Below are 20,155 nucleotides of genomic sequence, written 5' to 3'. Positions count from 1 at the left end.
TCAATGAGCAAGAATGGGTGGATTTCACCATTGGGAGGTATAAAGACAAAGTGTTGTGTGATGTCCTACACATGGATGCATGCCATCTTCTATTAGGAAGTCCATGGAAATTTGAAAGAAAATCTATTCATGATGGAGCCAAGAATGCATATTCATTCAAGAAAGATGGAGTCGCATTCAAGATCCAATCTATCCTTGAGGAAGGTGAAAAAAGAGCAGCAGGTCCTAATGTCCTTTTGGTGAGTAAAAAAAAATTCTTGGAGACACTTGAAGAAGGTGAAGGCATAGGGTTTGCATTAGTGATGAAGCCTAAAGAGGAAGACAAGAAAGAGCAGCTATATTTTCCAATAAAGGCTCAAGACCTATTGAAACAATTCAAGGGAATAGTGAGTGATGGACAACCAACGACCTTACCTCCTAAAAGAGCCATAAGCCATCAAATAGACTTCATACCCGGAGCATCCTTACCTAAAAAGGAGGCTTACAAGATGAATCCCCAACAAAATGTTGATATTGCCAAACAAATCCAAGAGCTTTTAGACCAAGGCCTAATTAGGAAAATCATTAGCCCTTGTGTTGTACCTACCGTTTTAGCCCCAAAGAAAGGTGGTACTTGGAGATTGTGCATTGACTCTAGGGATATAAATAGGATCACTATTAGATATAGGTTTCCAATTCCTAGAATAGAAGACCTTATGGATAGTTTAGGGGAAGCCAAATACTTTACCAAGATTGACCTTAAAAGTGGATACCACCAAATTAGGATTAAGGAGGGTGATGAATGTAAAACAAAATTCAAGAAAATAGAGGGTCTTTATGAATGGCTTGTAATGCCATTTGGCTTATCTAATGCTCCAAGAACCTTCATGAGACTCGTGAATGAGGTGATGAAAGACTTCATAGGTAAATTTTTGGTGGTACATTTAGATGATATTCTCATTTTTAGTAAGGATAGGGCAGATCATGTTAGTCATTTGCAAATTGTGCTACAAAGATTGTATGAAGAGAAGCTAACCATGAAATTGGACAAGTGTGAATTTGTTAAGAAGGAGTTGGTATACCTTGGGTTTGTTGTCACAAGGAAACCTCAAGATGGATCCTAGCAAGGTTGAAGCCATAGTAAATTGGCCTACTCCTAAGTCAGCAACAGAGATGAGAAGCTTCAAGGGACTAGCTCAGTATTACAAGAAGTTCATTAGGCAATTCAGTGCTATATGTGCACCAATGTTGGACACTATTAGAGGTCGAATGAAGGCAAAGTTTTAGTGGAATGAACAAGAAAATAGAGGTTTTGAAACCTTGAAAGAAAAGATAGGCACTCAACCAGTGTTAGTATTGCCTAGTTTTGAGAAACTCTTCACAGTGGAATGTGATGCAAGCAATGTTGCAGTAGGTCTTGTCCTAAGCCAAGAAGAAAGACCAATAGATTTCCATAGTTAGAAGATAAGTGATGCAAAGAGGAAATACTCCTCATATGACTTGGAATTATATGCTTTAGTGCAGGTTTTGAGGAAGTGGAGACACTATCTCCTTTCTAGGGAATTTGTAGTCTACACAGACAATCAAGCTTTAAGCTTTCTAAATCACAAGACAAACTTAGTCACAAACACATGAAGTGGGTAGATTATATGCAAGCCTACAAATTCACAATAAAACACAAAAAGGTCAATTAAACTGGGTTGTTGATGCATTGAGCAGGAGACTATTGACAGTCCAATAAATTCAGTTAAGGAGCATAGGTGTTGATAGTTTTAGAGATCTATACCCGGATGATGAAGAATTATCAAATGCCTAAAAGGTATGCAAAGAGTGTCAAAATCATTTTCATAGTGAGTATTCAGATTTTACCTTGCAAGATGGTTATTGTTTAGAGGAGGACAACTTTGTGTGCCTAGAGGGTCAATGAGAGAAAATCTCATACAAGAAAAGCATAATGGAAATCTTAGTGGTCATTTTGGAGTCAACAAGACTCAAGAATTGGTTCAAAGGTTTTATTATTGTCCTAGGATGAATCAAGATGTTAGGAAGTATGTGGAAACTTGTATTGTTTGTCAAAAGGCCAAGGACACTTCTTCAAATGCTCGTTTATACCAACCTCTTCCCATACCAAATAGACCTTGGGAGTGCATTAGTATGGATTTTGTAGTAGGTTTACTAAGGAAAAAGTAGGGATTTGACAGCATTTATGTCATAGTGGAAAGGTTTATTAAGATGGCCCACTTTGTACCTTGCAAGACTATTCATGATGCATGTCATATAACTCATTTGTTCTTCAAGGAAGTGATAAGGATACATGGTTTACCCATGAGAATTGTTTCAGATAGGGACTTAAAGTTCATGAGTCATTTTTGGAAGACACTTTGGCAAAATCTTGGCACCAACCTATCTTTTGGATCATCTTACCATCCACAAACAGATGGGCAGACCGAAGTGGTTAATAGGAGCTTAGGAAACTTATTAAGGTTCCTTATCAAGGAGTATGGTCAGACATCACAAGTTGAATATGCTTATAATGACACAATAAATAGAACCACCGGCAAGAGTCCTTTTGAGGTGGTCTATGGTCTTCACCCAAGGGGTATATTGGAGTTAAGGGATTTAGGAAGTGCAACAATAAGGAGTGGATATGTTGAAGATTTTGCGCAGTCAATGAAAGAGGTACATGAATTAGTCAAGCAAGCATTGATGGAGAACACAAGTAAAATCAAGCAAAAGGTTGATGAGAGAAGGAAGAACCTACAATTCCAAGTAGGTGATCTTTTCATGGTGCATCTTAAAAAAGCAAGGCTACAATAAGGAGTACCTAATAAGTTGCAGATGAGAAGGTTGGGTCCATTTGCCATCCTAGCCAAGTATGGAGAAAATGCATACAAGGTGGACCTACCTAGTGAAATAGGATTGTCACTGGTTTTCAACATAGCACACTTAGTTACCTACAAAGGGCCAATTCAAGGTTCAGATTGTAGTCACTTGAAGGTATCAGATGATGTAAATAACCTTCAAGTACCAGCAAAACCAAGTCCAAAGGCTGAAAAGGTGTTGAGTTCAAGGATCACTAAGAAGACATGACACCAAATCTATTGGGAGCACCTAATCAAGTGGCAGGATATGGATGATGTTGAGGCTACATGGGTGCTTGAGATAGAGTTTAAGAAGTTAGGCATTGATCAAAATCTGATCCCCAAAGAGGTGACTTAGTTTTCTTTTGTTTGGGAGAATGGTGCAGGAGCACCTAGGACTTAAGCTCATAGTCCTTCCACAATTTTGGGTTGTACTGACCTTAGCCAAGTCAAATTTCTAATAAGGACTCTAGGAGGGTCCAAGGTGTGTGTGTAAAGTTTTTTTTGAGTCAAGTGTAGGCCTAGTTGAGTTAGTTTTCTTTCTAGGTTTGCACTTTGTGAGTAGGTGGTAGTTTTAGTAGGTAAATGGCCTTCTTGTTGGTCAAAAGAGGAATAAATTGATTTGAACATTATAAATCTTTTGAATAGTCTTAGGAATGTTTAAAAAGTCATGACTAATGACTTATAATAGGTTTCTTAAGTTGAAGAGACAAAAGTTGTAAAAGTTGTCATCACAACTTTGGTCCTAAAGAGCTTAGTGGTTGAGTTAGGATTAGCATATTAACCTAGGATGCCTCCAAATTTGGGGAAGATCATTTAAACCTCCTCTTGCACAATTACCAAGGTTGGAAGCATTAATTTTTTTGAATGACAATCTGAAACTACTCATTTTTGGATTATTATCACTATTTTGTCTTATTTTGCATTAAATGTGAACACAAATGGATTGAATCCATTGATCCAGTTTTGGATTGTAGTTCTTTGGTGTGTTCCAATACTAGTTGGTTCATTTCATGCTTTGTAGATAGGGTGTGTTAGTACTTTAATTGTTTTATTTCCAAACAACCAGTTTTGGCTTGTAAATAGTAAATTCTTGTAAAATGGTTGCCCCATAAAACCCCTCTATGATACCATCACGGCCTGTTGGGAAATGGAAGGAAACCCTATGTGTAGTGTAAATATACAAAGAGGAGTTCTGGAAGTGGAGTTCATCATGGCTACCACCTTGTTCTAGGCGAGTCCAGGAGCATCCCGACTAGAGAAAACAAGGTGAAAATTGAATGCATAGTGCAGGGGTGAATACAAAACCTTAACCAAATCATTTGGCATGATTCATGAGGTCCATACAGAGTTGCAACTACAAGGAGAAGCCTTGAAAAGTCATTTAAATGCCCATTTCACAAAGTTGAACAGTCACTGCCGGTTAAAGGCCTAAAAACTCTAGCAAACCCTCATTTTTGGGTTAGGGCATTGTACAGAAAGTTGGAAGACTAAAACCAACAAAATCTCCTTGAGAAGGGTGATTGGTTGAAGAAAAATAAACCTTGGTGTAGGGTCTTTTGGACTGATTCCCTCAAAACCCTCAAAAACTGGATTTAGGAGGCCTAATTGGGGCTCATCCTTGTAGCCCTATTTCTAGGCAAATTTATGAAATTGGTAAGGAAGATAGTGAATGAAAAACTACAAATGGACCAAATTGAATTCATCCCATGGTAAATTCCACCTCCACACCTCTGCAATGACTCACAACAGCATGGGAGTGAAAAGTGATAAATTGGCAAGTGGTTGTCAAGATAGCAAGATTGAGCATATGGGAAACACATTGAAATGGTAGGGTTCTTAGTCAAATACTTGTTGCAAACACCTTGAGATTGGTAAGGAGAAAGTACTATCAGATGTTGGGAAGGACTTGGAGGTCTTGGAGCATAGCTAGACCTGGTGAGGTTGGTGGAATTGAGCAACACCAACTAGGTGAAGTGTGAGCAAGCTAGGTAAACCCTATCAGACAGGAGCAAATATCAAGGTACATGCGCAAGACCACAACCATCAAGCTTGCAGCTCCAGATCCCAAGATGTACCATCACCTTCGCTCCCATTTAATGCATCAAAGAAGATTGGATGTAGAAGACAAAGAAAAGTGCCTTAGGAAAAATTGTAATGTAATAGATTTTTGACAAGTGTCTTCTTTGTCCTGAAGCCTGTTTTGCTCCATTGTGTTATAAAAGGGAATTCAGGGCCAAGAAGACGGATTCTGAAACCTTTTGTTTAGTATGTACTAGGATCCTAAGAGCAATATATAGACAGTTAGTCTTTGCAATTTTTTTCTAATGAGAATTTTCTCATCAATGTATCCATGTTTTTTTGAATATCAATAACTAAAACATTCATTCCTTGATCCTATTTCTCATTTTGTTTTGTATAAGTTAATGTGTTAATGACATGTTGAACTTGTCTTCTATAATGAAGAATGTGTGTTTTATTGATTGGTTTCATTTGAAGAAAATGAATTAAATTCTCTCTTAAACACTGCAATACATGTGTGAGAGAGAGTGAGGAGGGTGTAAATGCATTTTGAATTTAAACATCTTATACATGTTTAACATTGAGTTATAATGTTGATAAGTCAAGGTGTTCTTTTTTTTATTAAGATTTCTATTTGACTCTATTTTCCCTTTAGGACAGGCACTGGCTATACCATCTTTTAGTTTCAGGATCATCACATACTAAATCATATTTTCATTTATGTTCTTAGGATTAGTTTTACTATAGATAAAGCTGTATGCGGGAAAAGCAGGTCGATAGAACTCAATATGTGAAAAATGGAGCTCTATGGAGCCTTGCTCACACACTCACAGGACTTCTTGGTGCAAGCTATAGAGTAATGAAGTATCACTCAGCTTCTGAAGGTGGGTCCCATGGTTCTCTATCTTACACGGTCCCTCAAACCAATGTTTTTGCTCTCAGATCACTGAGCAAAATGGTTTAGGGATGGCAAATGCAAGAACAAGGGTGGTCATTTTTATACGTCTACAAAAGCCATTAATGCAATGTGTATGTGTGGAGTGTTCTTTAACCTGTAATGATTTTTTCTCCGTACTCAATAACACGAAGGTTTTGAGTCATTGTCAATAACACAAATGTTATTGAGCCATAGACATAACACGAATTTTTATGATCTATATTGTGCCAATAAAATGAATGTTTATGATCCGTACCATGTCATTTTGGAGCCAACATGTGAAAACGCGTGTTCAACTAAATGAATTAAATTTTATCCTAAGAGTTTTGTAATATACATATATATATATGTATATATACATATATACATATATACATATATATATGTATATATATATACATATATACATATATATATGTATATATGTATATATATACATATATATATGTATATATGTATATATATGTATATATGTATATGTATATATGTATATATATACATATATATATACATATATATATATGTATATAGATACATATATATATATACATATATATATCATGGGTTACCTTGGTGACCTCTCCCGAACCCCCAACTCCATCCAAGTCTCATGTGGACCCAAACAATCCTTTCATGAGGACAAGGTTTTTGGCTTGCCATTCTAGGCCTTCTCGCTGCATCCTCAGTTTGTACTAGCACTCAGCCATGAGCAAGGCACAATTATTTTATTTAGTGTTTCATCTACTAAACCCCCTAATATTTTAATAAGTTATCACTTTTTAAGCAAACTTTTGATGGGTTACCCTGCTACCACTTTGGGTGCGACCCATAATTGAAAGCCACTCTCCCTTACGACACTACACAAGCTCAACTGAACCCTAAGACATGATACACAAAAATCACGCCTACACAGAAGTTCAAACATAGTAACAGTTCGTTGTTAACAAAATCTAACCACCTAGGTTGAGATATCGAAGATTACACTTTATTTATGAAACAAGACCATCATAGAAAAGCAACACAACAATTTGCATAAACAACTAAATTAATGATTTTACAACTCATTACGAGCCAAGCACATAAGAAATCAGGAAATAACATCATGATAACAATATATATAAGAAATCAAGTCACATTGTTTTTCTATCTGTCTCATTTGGCCTATCTTTCTATGTTTACAAAATTGATTAAAAAAAAACAAACATAATTTCACTGTTTCAATAATAATAAATTCTATCAATTATCCATTTTAAAATTATTGATCCTCCACATGATAGATAATTAGTCCTAAAATAAACCAAATTAATTTAATCAAGAAGCTCCGAAAGATAATACTCGAATCCAAAACATATATTAATATTACAAATACACACACACACACACACACACACACACACACACACACACACACACACACACACACACACACATATCATATTATAAACATTATAAAATTAATATTAACAACTAAGAATTTAGCCATTAATATATTATATATTAAAAAAATATTATTTAAAATTAAATAATTTAAATTAAATTAAATTTATAAAAAATAAAAATAATAAAAATAATAAAAATAAAAACTAAAAGTATGGAAGAGAGGACGGTGGCCCACCCTGCGGGTCCCATCACTGCCTCGTCTCCCAAAGCCTACGCAAGACTGTGGGCAGCCACAACTTGTGGCTGTATTTGTTCACAGCCCGCAGCTCTGTTTGTCCACAGTTGTGGGCAGTCACGGTTGTGGGAATCCACACCCATGACTGTCACAGCTGTGGGAAGCCATAGTCGTGGCTCCCTCAGGCCATCGATTTAAATAAGTTTAAACTTACATTTCTTGATTCAACATCAAGAAATAAAAATAGCTTCATTCCAAATAAATTTTGGAATGCAAACTCAAAATTTTTTTTTTAGAGGAAAACAATTTTATGAGAAAATCCAAAATACCAAAATTGGCAAAATTTTGCCAGCATAACCTCTCATAGGGGTAAAATTGGACAAAATTCAAACATCCTCCCCTCTAATTTCATGAAAACAAACTAATTTTACCATTAGAAACTTAAAATGAGAGATTCAGATGAAATTTCTTGTTTCTTTCCAACACACAGAAATATAATTTTTTTTTTTAAAGAATTATTCATTTTCCACAATGAGAAATTAAATTCGCAGAAAGATACTAGAATCTAAAGCCAAAATTTGAACTTCCATTTCCTTTCCAAACAAATTTGAAAGAGTTTTCTAAAACATAAAATACAAACATACACACATAGGGAATTCTTTTAAATTAAACAAATTCAAACAAACAAAGGGATAAACCAGATTCCAACCTTGAATAGCTATCCTCGATGTTCAATTGAGAAGAGTTGATCCTCTAACTGAGCAAATTTCCCCAACCAGATGAAGACCCAATTTTTTTTCAAACAAAGCTGCCTCCTCCTTCCCGTGAAGAGCAGGGTAGAAATATAAATTTTTTAACCTAAAACTATTTTAGGTTGAAATTTTTCTCAACCTATCACATTCATGCCTCAAAAAGTAAATTTTAAAACAAAGTCTATTCTCTCCAATTTATTTTCCCGAATTAAATAAAACTCAAATTCTATTTCAAAAGTCAAAGAGAGGTTATTTTATTTTATTTTTATTTCTATAACTTTTCCAAAATGCATACAAGGGATTTAATTCACAATTTTGAAAATCACATGTAATCAAATTTGCTAGCAATAAGATTTAAACAATTTCATTTATCAATTAAATATATAAAGGGGTACTATTTAAATTAATCTCTTTTATTTACCAAAGCATAATAATATATTTAATCTAATTAAACACTTAAAATATAATAATCAATTCCACCAAATGCATATTATGCAACTACATAAATCAAACCAATACACGACCCGCATACCAAACATAGGGAACTGACGGCGACTAGCGATGCTCACATGAGCATGACTAGGGTAAAATGTAAGTCTTAGGATTATCTCCTCCACTTCCATCAGATCAGTAAGGTATGCTCAAACCTGTGAAGCCGGGTGGAGACGATACCCCGTACCTACATGGTACTTGTACTTGCAATTCTCTGCATCAACGAGCTACATGTGCATACATATAGAATCACAGAAAACACAGTAGTGAAGGAGAATCATGATGTTCCCTGTCTTAATGAAGTGAGTGAAGGAAAGTCATCCCCTCGCACCCCATACACTTACAAACATGAAACATGTATATAACGCATCACACGTATGAAGTAAATGTGTCAGTCCATGTCAGGACTCCAATAAAATTACATTTAAACATTAATAAGGAAATATTGCATGATAACATGCACTGCCACTCAAATAAAAGCATATAACAACATCGCATAAAGTCTAAATAAAATATCACAATAATGTATCCACTGAAAAAGTCAACTGAAGTCAACATGAGTCTAAATAGTCTGATCGAGAAAGGGGTACGAAAGAGGGAATATCCCATGTGTCTTGAAAATTTTGAAACAAAGCTTATTAATTAATTTGGTTGCAAAGTATAGTAGGGTAGTTAGCCACTTGTATTAGCCCATTCCACAAAATAGATGAAGTAGGGAAGTTGCTCCTAAAAAAATAATTGTATAGGTTTAATAAGGGAGAAATAGTTGCTAGGTATTCCAAATGCTATTGAATTGAGTTAAAGCATGTGAATATAATATTTTTTCCCAAAAAAGAATTAAGAAATTAAATTGTATTTGTAACTATTATAATGCAATATCATATTATACATTTCTAGGGACAATATCCCCAAAGTGCTCTTACAATTTATTTTTATATGAGAGACATTCCTTGGGTGGTAGGCTTAATGAATTCTAAATTAACTTGATCCTTGGTTTGAATGTACAATAGAACCAAGCTAATACTATCATATCTATTTTGTTACCACATTTCACCCATAAGAAGCCTCTAGTTAGTAGAGTCAGCTTACTGTTTAATAATATTTGGAAGACGGTTCAACAAATATGGGACATAAGCATAAATAAATGGGAGGGTTTTATTAGCTACTTCCATACATCTATCAATATTAGGGATTCCTTTCATCCATCAATTTTTTTTCCTTTTATTTACTAAAATAACACTTCCACATATCTACAAGGGATAATAAGGATTCCTTGCATCCATCAAATTTTTTTCTTTTATTTACTAAAATAACACTTTCACATATCTACTAGGGAGACATCAAGACAAAAATGAATTCCTAATTACGAAGAGGCCACTTGATACTTAGATTGATGCCACCCAAGAGGAATCTAGCATGGAGAAGGAGCTAAAACTTTACTTTTATGCATTAACTTTTAGGAGCCTAAGGGATCATAGTAAATATCTAGAAAATCATGTATTAGCTATAATTTTATCCCTAAATTCTATGCAAATAAAAAGTATCAGTAAATAAATGAGGATTCAATATAGGGAGAGAAATGCCATGAATAATGTTTTGGGTGTAGGCAATTGTAAAGGAAGTGACCAAATGCATGAATATATAGAACATGGAGAAAAGGTGCTAGAGGGAAGCCTTGATGGATGGGTCTTTTTAAAAGGAAAAAATACAAAATTTGATCCATTAATAACTTGAAAATTATTTCCACATAATTGGGATAAATATAGGTTTAAAACAAAGCTAGTAAGTATCTTATAAATGAATTTTGAGTTAATTCTTTCATGTATGCTTTATCTTGATTTCTAACTTGGCTATTTGAGGATATCTTGGGTGGTTAACTATTCCCACTCATTGAATTCCCAAGAAAGAGAAAGGTATGTAGGGTCGATTGTCCTCCTCGAAATATTATTTATTATGGTGAAATAATCTCTTGCACGTATTTATAACTTTTTATATTACTCAAAAGTAGTTATATTTTCATATTGTTTAACAAACTAATTTGATATATTTTACATGTGGGATACAAGATGGGTATGTGCAGGACCATGGTGTGCCAAAACAGGCCCTTAAGTGGCAATGGAATTTTAGAAAATTAGAGTTATGCAACTTGACATGAAAAATTTGATTAAGTTATGAACATTATTTTTAAAATATGTAAGAAGAGAATCTATATAAAATTGAATGTAGTTTCTAAGCTACTAGTTTTTTTGGGGGGGAAAAAAGAATCCTATTTGATGAAAATTTCAAATTTCAATGCAGTGGTACTAAAATTTTAGGAAAAAGATAAGAAGTAGGCATATGTCTGACCACCCTAATCACAGTCAAATCATAGAATTTTTTTATAAGATTTATAATATAAGTATTAGAATCATGTCTAGATGTGACCCATATTTGTTTATAAGTTTTTATAAATTAAATAATTATTTATGAATTTTTTACTACAACTTTTTCAGAAATTCAGAAACTCCTACGTCTGACCACCTTTACTTGGTAGAAACCTTATGAAATTCATTTTTTTTAAATTTTTTCCTATAGTAGACGAAGCATAGGATATGACACATGTTTTGGATTGAAAATTTTTTATACTGTTTGAAAGTTATGAGTGTTTTTTAATCAGTCTATCAATCAAGACTTTTCTTAGAATTCAATTAGAAAATAAATAATAATTATTTATTAAAGTTGAAATAAGATAAGCCTTATATTGTTGGAAAGTTGATAACATCCTTAAAAATATGGGGTTTCAGGTTCCCTCAAACCCTGCTTTTGCCTTAATAAAAAACATCTCTTAAATAAAGATAGATAATCTTCTTATGAATCTTCTCTCTACTCTCATTACATTATTAAATCTTAAAAAATTGTAGAGACATGGTGAATGAGAAATATGTTATTTATTATTTGTTCAATTGTAATTTGGTTAAGTTAACATAGAACCAAAAATAATAAAAATAGTTGTAGACACCTTTATTATCTTAGATTTCTTTAGAGAAAGAGATGTGTGTACCTAAACCTCCATTTAAAGAATAATTACTATCTTTTAAAATGTATACACTTCATACCATTATAATAAACAAATAACTCCCACTTGAGGAAGAATTTTTTTCACCAATCATAGTTGTAAAGCTTAAAAAATAGACTCCATGATAGTAATATTATTAATGATGTATAATATTATTAATGATTTATAGAGTAGTATCAATATGAGTCAATAGGGAAAATTCAAATGGTGTAAATGAACATTGGATCTAAAATATTTTAAAAAAATTATAAAAAAATGAATGAATTCTTTTAAGAAGAATTATTGTTATAATGAATGAATTATTTTAAGAAGAATTCTTGTTATAATGAATGAATTATTTTAAGAAGAACAATAATGGTTCCCACTTTTTCCCATAAACAAAATTTGCAGGTGGGAAAAATACACTTTGGGGGGGTTCGAATGAATTGGGGGTGTTCGAGTGAACTACCCTTTGGGGTTCGAGCAAAGCCCCCAATTCGATCGTACATGTGACATCACTGGGGTTCGCTCGAACCCCCTTTTTATTAATATTTTATGGGGTTCACTCAAACCCCCTTTTTAACTATCTTTTAACCATTATAAAATGAATTTAGGGGGGTTCATTCGAACCCTCTTTCTATGCTTCTCCACCCCAAACTCTTCAACTTTTTGCAGAATTTTGGCCTTCAAACCTCTGGTTCAAGGCTCACATGAAAGAATTTTGACAACCCAAAAATATAGGATGGTAGTGCTCGAAGCAAGATTTCCAACAACTATAATTTTTTTGCATTGTGAGTTTATTATGATCTTGTTTTTTAAATTTTACTAAATTTAGGTTTTTCACCGAAGATGAACTTACCTACTCAATGCATTGGGAAAAATAGTAAACTAATTAAAAATAATAATGAAAAATATCTATGCCCTATGTATTGATGTCTTCTTTCTAACAGCAAAAAAAAATTGAATTTCGATATATATAGAAGAAGTTATATTTTCAAATGCACATCTATGTCTAAAATATAACTAGTCAAATTTCAAAACTTAATAAAATGAAAAATATTCAACATATCACTAGCAAACCAACTGCAAGCCCTAGATATTGATGTTACAAACTAAAATTCAAAAAAATTGAATTTTTATCATTTATAGAAAAAGAGTTGTGTTTCAGGAGGCACATCACTCTTAAAAAATGTTGTTTGCTGTAAAAAACTACTTTTCGAGGGAGATGGAATTTTTTTAAAAAAAATCTTCAAAAGAATTTGAAAAGATATATTTAGAATCTACAAACAAAATGGTACAAATCACTAATTTACATCATCTTCAAATTCTTAATAGTTAAAAAGTTATAGTTGTTGGAAGTTGAAGATTATTTTTAAAATGTTCATCTTAGTGTCAAAACTGGCAAAAAAGTGGGAACCATTATTGTGAGTTCACCTGTCAGGTAGATTTCTTCAAAAACTCCTAGAGAAAGAAGTTGGAATGTGGGTAACCAAAGTTATGATTCATAATAAGAATAGAGAAACTAAACACAAGTGAAATCATGCTAATAAATAGTATGTAACTCCTATTTGTGAAAGTTAAGTAGGATTAAATAGAGTAGTATATGCCATCCACTTTAACCAAAGGAAAATATTTGGATACTCTATATTCCTAAGACTGGGTTAAATATTTGATGTTATTACTAAACGTTTATATATCAAATAAATACTAAGTAGAATTAGTGCTAGTCACTTGTATTAAATTCCTAATTTGACTTATTTTTTGTTTTAATCTCACAAACAATATTGAGTCCTTATGGCACAATCGTTGTTGAGTCCTCACCACATAATAATGTATCTCATTTAGTTTGTAGGCAAAAGTGTTAAAACAGTTGGAAATCTCTATCAATTATAGAACTCACAAAGGAGCAATTTAAGGGGATTCAATGAAACCCCATCTTTCCAATAGGCACCATGGGTGGGATGACTTAGTTTGAACAAAGATAGTTTAATCAAACTTAAGAAATCTTAGGTGTGATTTATTTTTGTATTTTTTAATTTTTGCCTAAAATTTAAACTCACTTTTATTGGTTTATCCTTGCAAAAATATTACAATAAAAGTATTGTTAGGTCAATTTTAATATTTAATTATCGATATGAAAAGTTTCCTATGAAAATATTATTTTTAACAGTAAAATTTATATTGTTTATAGTTAACTTTAACAAGTATTTCTTCTAGAAATACCTTGCATTGGATTCTCAGTTCTATAAATATTATATTTATAGAAAACTAAGTATTATTTAAAATTAATATACTATTAGTTGTGTTAAGATTAATGAACTATTTGATTCTTGTTACTGAACTAACTTAAATTTCTAAAGTTTTCTAGAAAAAAATGAAATTGATCACAAAAGATGCTAATATACCTGTTAGTGATCAATATTATTTAGCAAGTTTTTAGTTTCTTCAAAACTGATGGAAAAGTTGTTTGTGTTATAACCTTCTCGTGTATACTTGTAATGTAGTGTTTTATTGAAGGAAAAATAAGTATAACAAGATTAAGGGTGGACAAAGCTTTATTTTATTTGCTAACTTAAAAATAAAGAGCAATCTAGTGAGATATCAAACTATTGGGGATAAAGGTAGTTAAAAGTGTAAGAAAGTTTTATTTGGAGAAAATTAATGTTTAGTCTTTGGTTGCACAAATCTTGGAAGTTCTTAAGTAGACTTTTTTTTATCATTCCTCCTTTATTTGTCCAATTATTTTTTTGGATATCATGTAGATGTTATTTCCTTTAATAATTTTTAGGAGTTGCATAAGTTGCAACAAATAATAAAAGGTAGGCATATTACTTGTCTAGATTCTAGTCATAGAAAATAATCTAGTCATTTGTTTTTGAAAGGAGAATAGGGTTACTAATGTGAAAAAGGTGGTAAATTTTTTATTCCATACATAATTCAAAATATAGCAGGGAAAGATGTTTGGAATCCTATTAAAAAATGTGTAGGTGATTAAATATCAAAATCTCTTCTCAATTCTAGGAATTGAAAAAAAAAGTTAGAATAATAGGGATTTGGACAAATAGTTCTTAGGTATCAAAATAAAAACAGATAGTTTAAATATGCTTACTATTCTATGTACTTTGTATGTTTGAGATATATACTTTACATACATGTTTGTGAATACTACCTACTTTTAGATGTGTGAAAATTCTAGAATTCACATGAACCTCAAATTTTGGGTATAGTATCATGCTAAAATTAGTATATCCTTGCAATCTTCCATTTACTTTTATGCTTACTTTGGAGAAAGTATCTTGATATCTAAACATATTGACAAATGAAATGATTTGCATGCAAAGTCGGATGCCTTATCTAATTTGAAGTGTCTTGGAAATGTAACTTATTTAGTGCTAGGTATTTCATACATTCTAGAAAGACAAATGTATTTGCAATCATAACTCGATTATCAATATTATCTAGTGAAACATACAACCTATTCTTTAACTCCTACTATCTTTGAGTTTTTTACCATCTACTCCTATGTTGTTATAACTAAATTATCATTTAAACTTTTTTACACTCGTTAGTTCAAATTTGTTTACCTAAAAACAATATTGTTACAAACATAAAATCAATTCTTCCCTGGCATCCCCCCACCATTTTTTAATGCATCTCTTTGACAAATTTAGAGATTCAAAATACACCTTGAAATGTGTGCATGACTAAACACATTAAATGACAAAAGAAAATGGGAAATTGCATAATATGCTAATTTCACCATTCAAAACAATATGGAAGTAAACCTTGGATCATGAGAGTGATGGATAATAGAAAGGTGATAGAATTTCTGACAAAGGCAACAATTTAGTCTTTTGTTGCAAAGATCTCAAAAGTTCTTAAGCAGATTGTTGATTCTTATCTCTCCTTCTCTTATCCATGTTTTGTGGATATCTTTTGTACCAACTTACTTGATTGTTGATTCTCATCTCTCCTCTTTTTATCTATCTTTTGTGCATATCTTTGTACCAACTTCCTTGACAATACTAAAAAAATTAGATAAGTTGCAACAAATAGAAAAAAATGCATATATTACCATGTGTTAGCATCCTTAACAAGGGAGGAGGAAGTTAAAAGCTGGCAAGGACATGTAAATAAAGAAAAGCTTCGAAAATGTTGAATAATAGAATTGTAGACATATGATTAGTAGATCTCAGAAGAAAAAAAAAAAAATATTAAAAAAATGCATACTAAGTTCAAGGATTGATCACTTCACGTTATACCATATCTTTACACGCAAGAAGCGCAGATGATTCTTTTCCACATAAAATAAAATACATTGTGCGAATTTTATTTTACTTTTATTTTAAGAAGACGGAAAGTTCCTCGGTCGATTGCAATTCTCTTTGTGGAATCATTACGAAACTTGGTGGGTACTTTAATATCATAAAGTTTGAATTTCTCAACCGAATTTCTTTTGTTCACTATACTGTAGACCCCGATATTTGGACGCGTTAGTGGTAGAAACTCACTTTACTCCTTACAACTTTGTCTTTGGTCACGAATGTAATATTAATTTGCTGTATTTTAAAACGAATAAAATCATCTTGGAGATTTGTCAGCATTTAGGGGTAGGTGCTTACCAAAGTCTTCTGCTGTTGCCCAGTCAACCATGCACTCGGCTATTTATTTCACCCGGCTGTTCATCCTGTTAACATCCTCCTTCTTGTTGTGACAACTTATTGAGTGGCTGATTTTGCTAAAACATAAGATGTTGTTGCAAACGCAAATGGATTGCAGAGGAGTGGTTCGCTTTCTAATTTGTGTCTGTATGGTCGGCTTTACTGGTGCGAAATGTGTTCCTGAAAAGTGTGGTTCGATGAATGTGAGCTATCCTTTTTGGATTAAAAATTCTCATTGTGGATACCCTGGCTTTCAGGTCACATGTAGGAAGGACCCGTATAGTGGGATACTCGCTCCATTCTTTACTGCCTACTCCGGTAATTATACTGACGAGTATCTTCAAGGCTTCTATTATAGGATTATAGAGATCGATTATACCGGTTCTCTCATCATAAATTCTTCTAGCATCTGGGCTCAGTCATGTATTTCAAACAGTACTGCCTCAGCTTACTTCCAGCCACCTTTAGGTGGGCCTTTCACTATTTCCATGTCAAATAAGTTCATAGTTATTGGCTGCAACGCGGTGGGTTCCTACACATATGGGGATTGGGGAGAGGCACGTTGTGTATCAACATGTGATTCTCAAACTGATCCGCCATACTGCCGTTATGGCTGTTGTGAAATTACTCTCCCAGATAACTGGGCGTGGTTAAATTTCACTGGCGGCAGTTTGTTTAGTTTGCTCAACACTACTACTTGTGGCTTGTCCACCATATTGGAACCATCCACCTTCACTATAGTAGACAATAACACAAACCTCTTCTGGGGAGATGGCCTGAAGGCTTACCATGGTCTCCGCCTTAACTGGGGCATTAGCCTTCAGAATTGTTCCATGGCTAAAGCAACTGCGAATTATTCTTGCGCCTCCTCCAATGCTGAATGTATTGACTCCCCTTCTGGACAAGGACACGTATGCAGATGCCTGCCTGGATATGAAGGAAATGGTTACTCTAATGGCACAGATTGCACAGGTATTATCTCCGCACTTTTGTTAGTGATAACCATTGCTAGTCTTGTGTGTTGACATTAATAATCATTTCTCTTTCAAATCTCAAATCTTCTAACCGTAATGATGATGACTATTCAGATACAGACGAATGCAAAGGATCGAATATGTGCGTTGGAGCAGAGGAAGGAGGAATATGCCACAATTTTGCAGGTACATACAATTGTTCATGTGCAGAGGGATATAAGGGAGATGGGTTTCATAATGGGACAAGATGTATATCCAGAAGCTCCAACTACCTCAAACTTGCAATCATAGGTGAGCCTATGGCATGCCTTTGTATGTTTTTCAAAATAAATACACCACATGTAGTAAAAAAAAATTGTTTGGTGAGAGTGCAGGCGCTGTTTCTTCATTCGTTGGAGTTTCTATGGTAGCTTGTGGACTATTTTGGTGTTTGAGCATGCGTCGCTCGAAACATGCTAGAGAAAAGAATTTTCGCCAGAATGGTGGGATACAGTTGCAGGAACGCATTGCTTCTATGGGAGGAAAAGAAAGCCTCAAAATATTTTCTGAAAGAGAGCTGGAAATGGCTTCCAATAAGTTTTCAACAGAACTTGGGAAAGGTGGCTTTGCAACTGTGTACAAAGGAGTTCTTGTGAACGGTATGCCTGTAGCAATTAAAAAACCCAAATCAGTTTCTGATGAGTTTATCAATGAAATTATAGTCTTGTCCCATATTAGTCACAGGAATGTAGTGAAATTGTTTGGCTGTTGTATGGAAAGTCAATTCCCATTGCTTGTATAAGAATTTGTGTCAAATGGAACAGTTTTTGATCATCTACATTCTAGAGAGAACCATTTGACATGGAAGACAAGGAGACAGATTGCCATTGAAACAGCAGAGGCAATAGCATATGTGCACCTTCAGGCTGCTCAACCAATTTTCCATCGGGACATAAAATCTTCAAATATTTTGCTAGACAATACTTTTACACCAAAAGTAGCAGACTTTGGTCTTTCTCGACTGCGCCCTTCGGATGATAGACACTTGAGCATCATGTTTGCATCTGGCACTCCAGGTTATGTGGATCCTGAGTTCGTGAGGAGCAACCAGTTTACAGATAAGAGTGACGTATTTAGCTTTGGCGTAGTTTTGGTGGAGCTTCTCACGGGTTTGAAGCCATTGCTCTCTATAGGAGAATCTACTTGTGCTCTGTATGACCATTTCTTGTCCGCAATTAATGACAACCACCTCATTGAAATTTTTGATCCTAAAGTGGTGAAAGAGGAAATCCAAGGGCAGATGGAGAATATGGCAAGATTAGCAAAAGCATGCTTGTAAGTGAAAGCAAAAGCAAGGCCATCCATGAGAGAGGTAGTGGAGGAACTTGTTTGGATAAGAGCTGCCACAAAACAGCCAGGTTTTTATGGAGATGCGAGTCTTGTCGAGCACACTGGTGATCCAAAACAAGCTAGGTCGAGTTATCATCCTTTGCCAACTACAAGTGATGGTACTTCTAAGGATCCTAGAGAGGATTATTACTACAGTTCACCATCTGTTAAGGCAATTTCTCCGGAGGGTCCTTCCACTGCATTGATTCAGATTGAGATGCTAGATATGTATGCACGATGATCCAAGCCAATGCATTACTGAAGAAGCAAGCAGGTTAGACACTCTTCATGTCTTATTTCTAAGAAGCGGAAAATAAGGCTTGTCTCTTATGGCGTGCTATAGAATGGCTAACAAGCCTTTAATTACGTTTATACGTGTTGTTTCTAGTAGCAATTTTGTTTTCCTTTCGTATGACACAACAAATCATTTTTTTCTCTACCTGGTTGATTGAAAATTATGCCAAAGTTTCTTACTCTAGTATGAAGCAACAAATCATATTTACCTCAGTTTATTCTTATTTTTACTCATTTTATACGTGCAGGTATTTTGCAAACAGCAGCTACTGCAGTCACGATATGTTTAGTGTCGTGCTATTGTTACATTTTGATGTGTCCATTTAATTTTTGGTGTTGTGCAAGTATTAAATATTTTATTTGATTTCTTGTGAGAAACAAGTTGTAATTATGCACAATCCTAGTGCAGTACATTATATGGTTTTTATGGTCAGAAGGTGTTTATAAAATTTATTATCTAATTGTGATATAAGAATTCTTAATGTATAGTTCTATATGTTTGTTTCTATTAAAACCAAGCGAAACAGTCACATAGAATTAGATAATTGGTAGTTTCCAAAGAAAAAAAAACAGTGATTACAAGATTGCTGTCATGAGCACAATCAGATATACTAATAGTATGGACAGCCATATGAACATACGTACTACACTAGCTAAGCTTGTGAACATGCTGAAATTTACACATGATTCTTAACTTGCATGCACTGTTACTTGAATTTATAATGACTAGATTTGTGATCATGGTCGAATTTTAAAACTTGAGCCTTCATTTGCTGAAGTTAGTTGCATATGTTTGATATCAAAAAGGTTATTAATAGAAATAATTCACTACAAGAAGATAATTTCATGTCTCTAATCTTAAAGGTAAAGATATAATTGTGTTATGAATAATATAAATATATTATTTGTAATTAATGCATTTTATTTGATAAAAATAATAATTTATTGTGTAGTAAATATATAGTTAATTGGTTAATATACAATCATTTATTTCACTAATTAATTTTTTTATTTTAAATCTTTTAATTTACGATGCGAATGTTTAAATATTTTTTATTGTCATAATCTTTGTTTATTTAAATCAATAAAATTTAAATATTGTAATGGTCATAAATATTTAATCTAAAATTGTACTTAACTTCTTGTTATATTCAAATAAGGAAATG

At 33.4% G+C, this 20,155-nt stretch overlaps 1 protein-coding gene across 1 annotated transcript; it reads left to right on the top strand.

Annotated features, from left to right (window-relative positions):
- Nucleotides 1-16,460: 16,460 nt before the first annotated feature.
- On the top strand, nt 16,461-19,422 carry LOC131076353 (wall-associated receptor kinase 2). The gene is made up of 5 exons (XM_059220383.1): nt 16,461-17,325; nt 17,442-17,618; nt 17,702-17,965; nt 18,131-18,969; nt 19,238-19,422. Exons 1-4 carry the CDS (start codon nt 16,461-16,463, stop codon nt 18,643-18,645), a joined length of 1,821 nt encoding a protein of 606 aa, XP_059076366.1. The 3' UTR covers nt 18,646-18,969; nt 19,238-19,422.
- Nucleotides 19,423-20,155: the final 733 nt, after the last annotated feature.

Source organism: Cryptomeria japonica, chromosome 5 (genome assembly GCF_030272615.1).
Source record: "Cryptomeria japonica chromosome 5, Sugi_1.0, whole genome shotgun sequence".
Taxonomy (NCBI): domain Eukaryota; kingdom Viridiplantae; phylum Streptophyta; class Pinopsida; order Cupressales; family Cupressaceae; genus Cryptomeria; species Cryptomeria japonica.
Note: the sequence above shows the minus strand (reverse complement) of the source record. Positions and strands in the feature narration are given on the sequence as shown.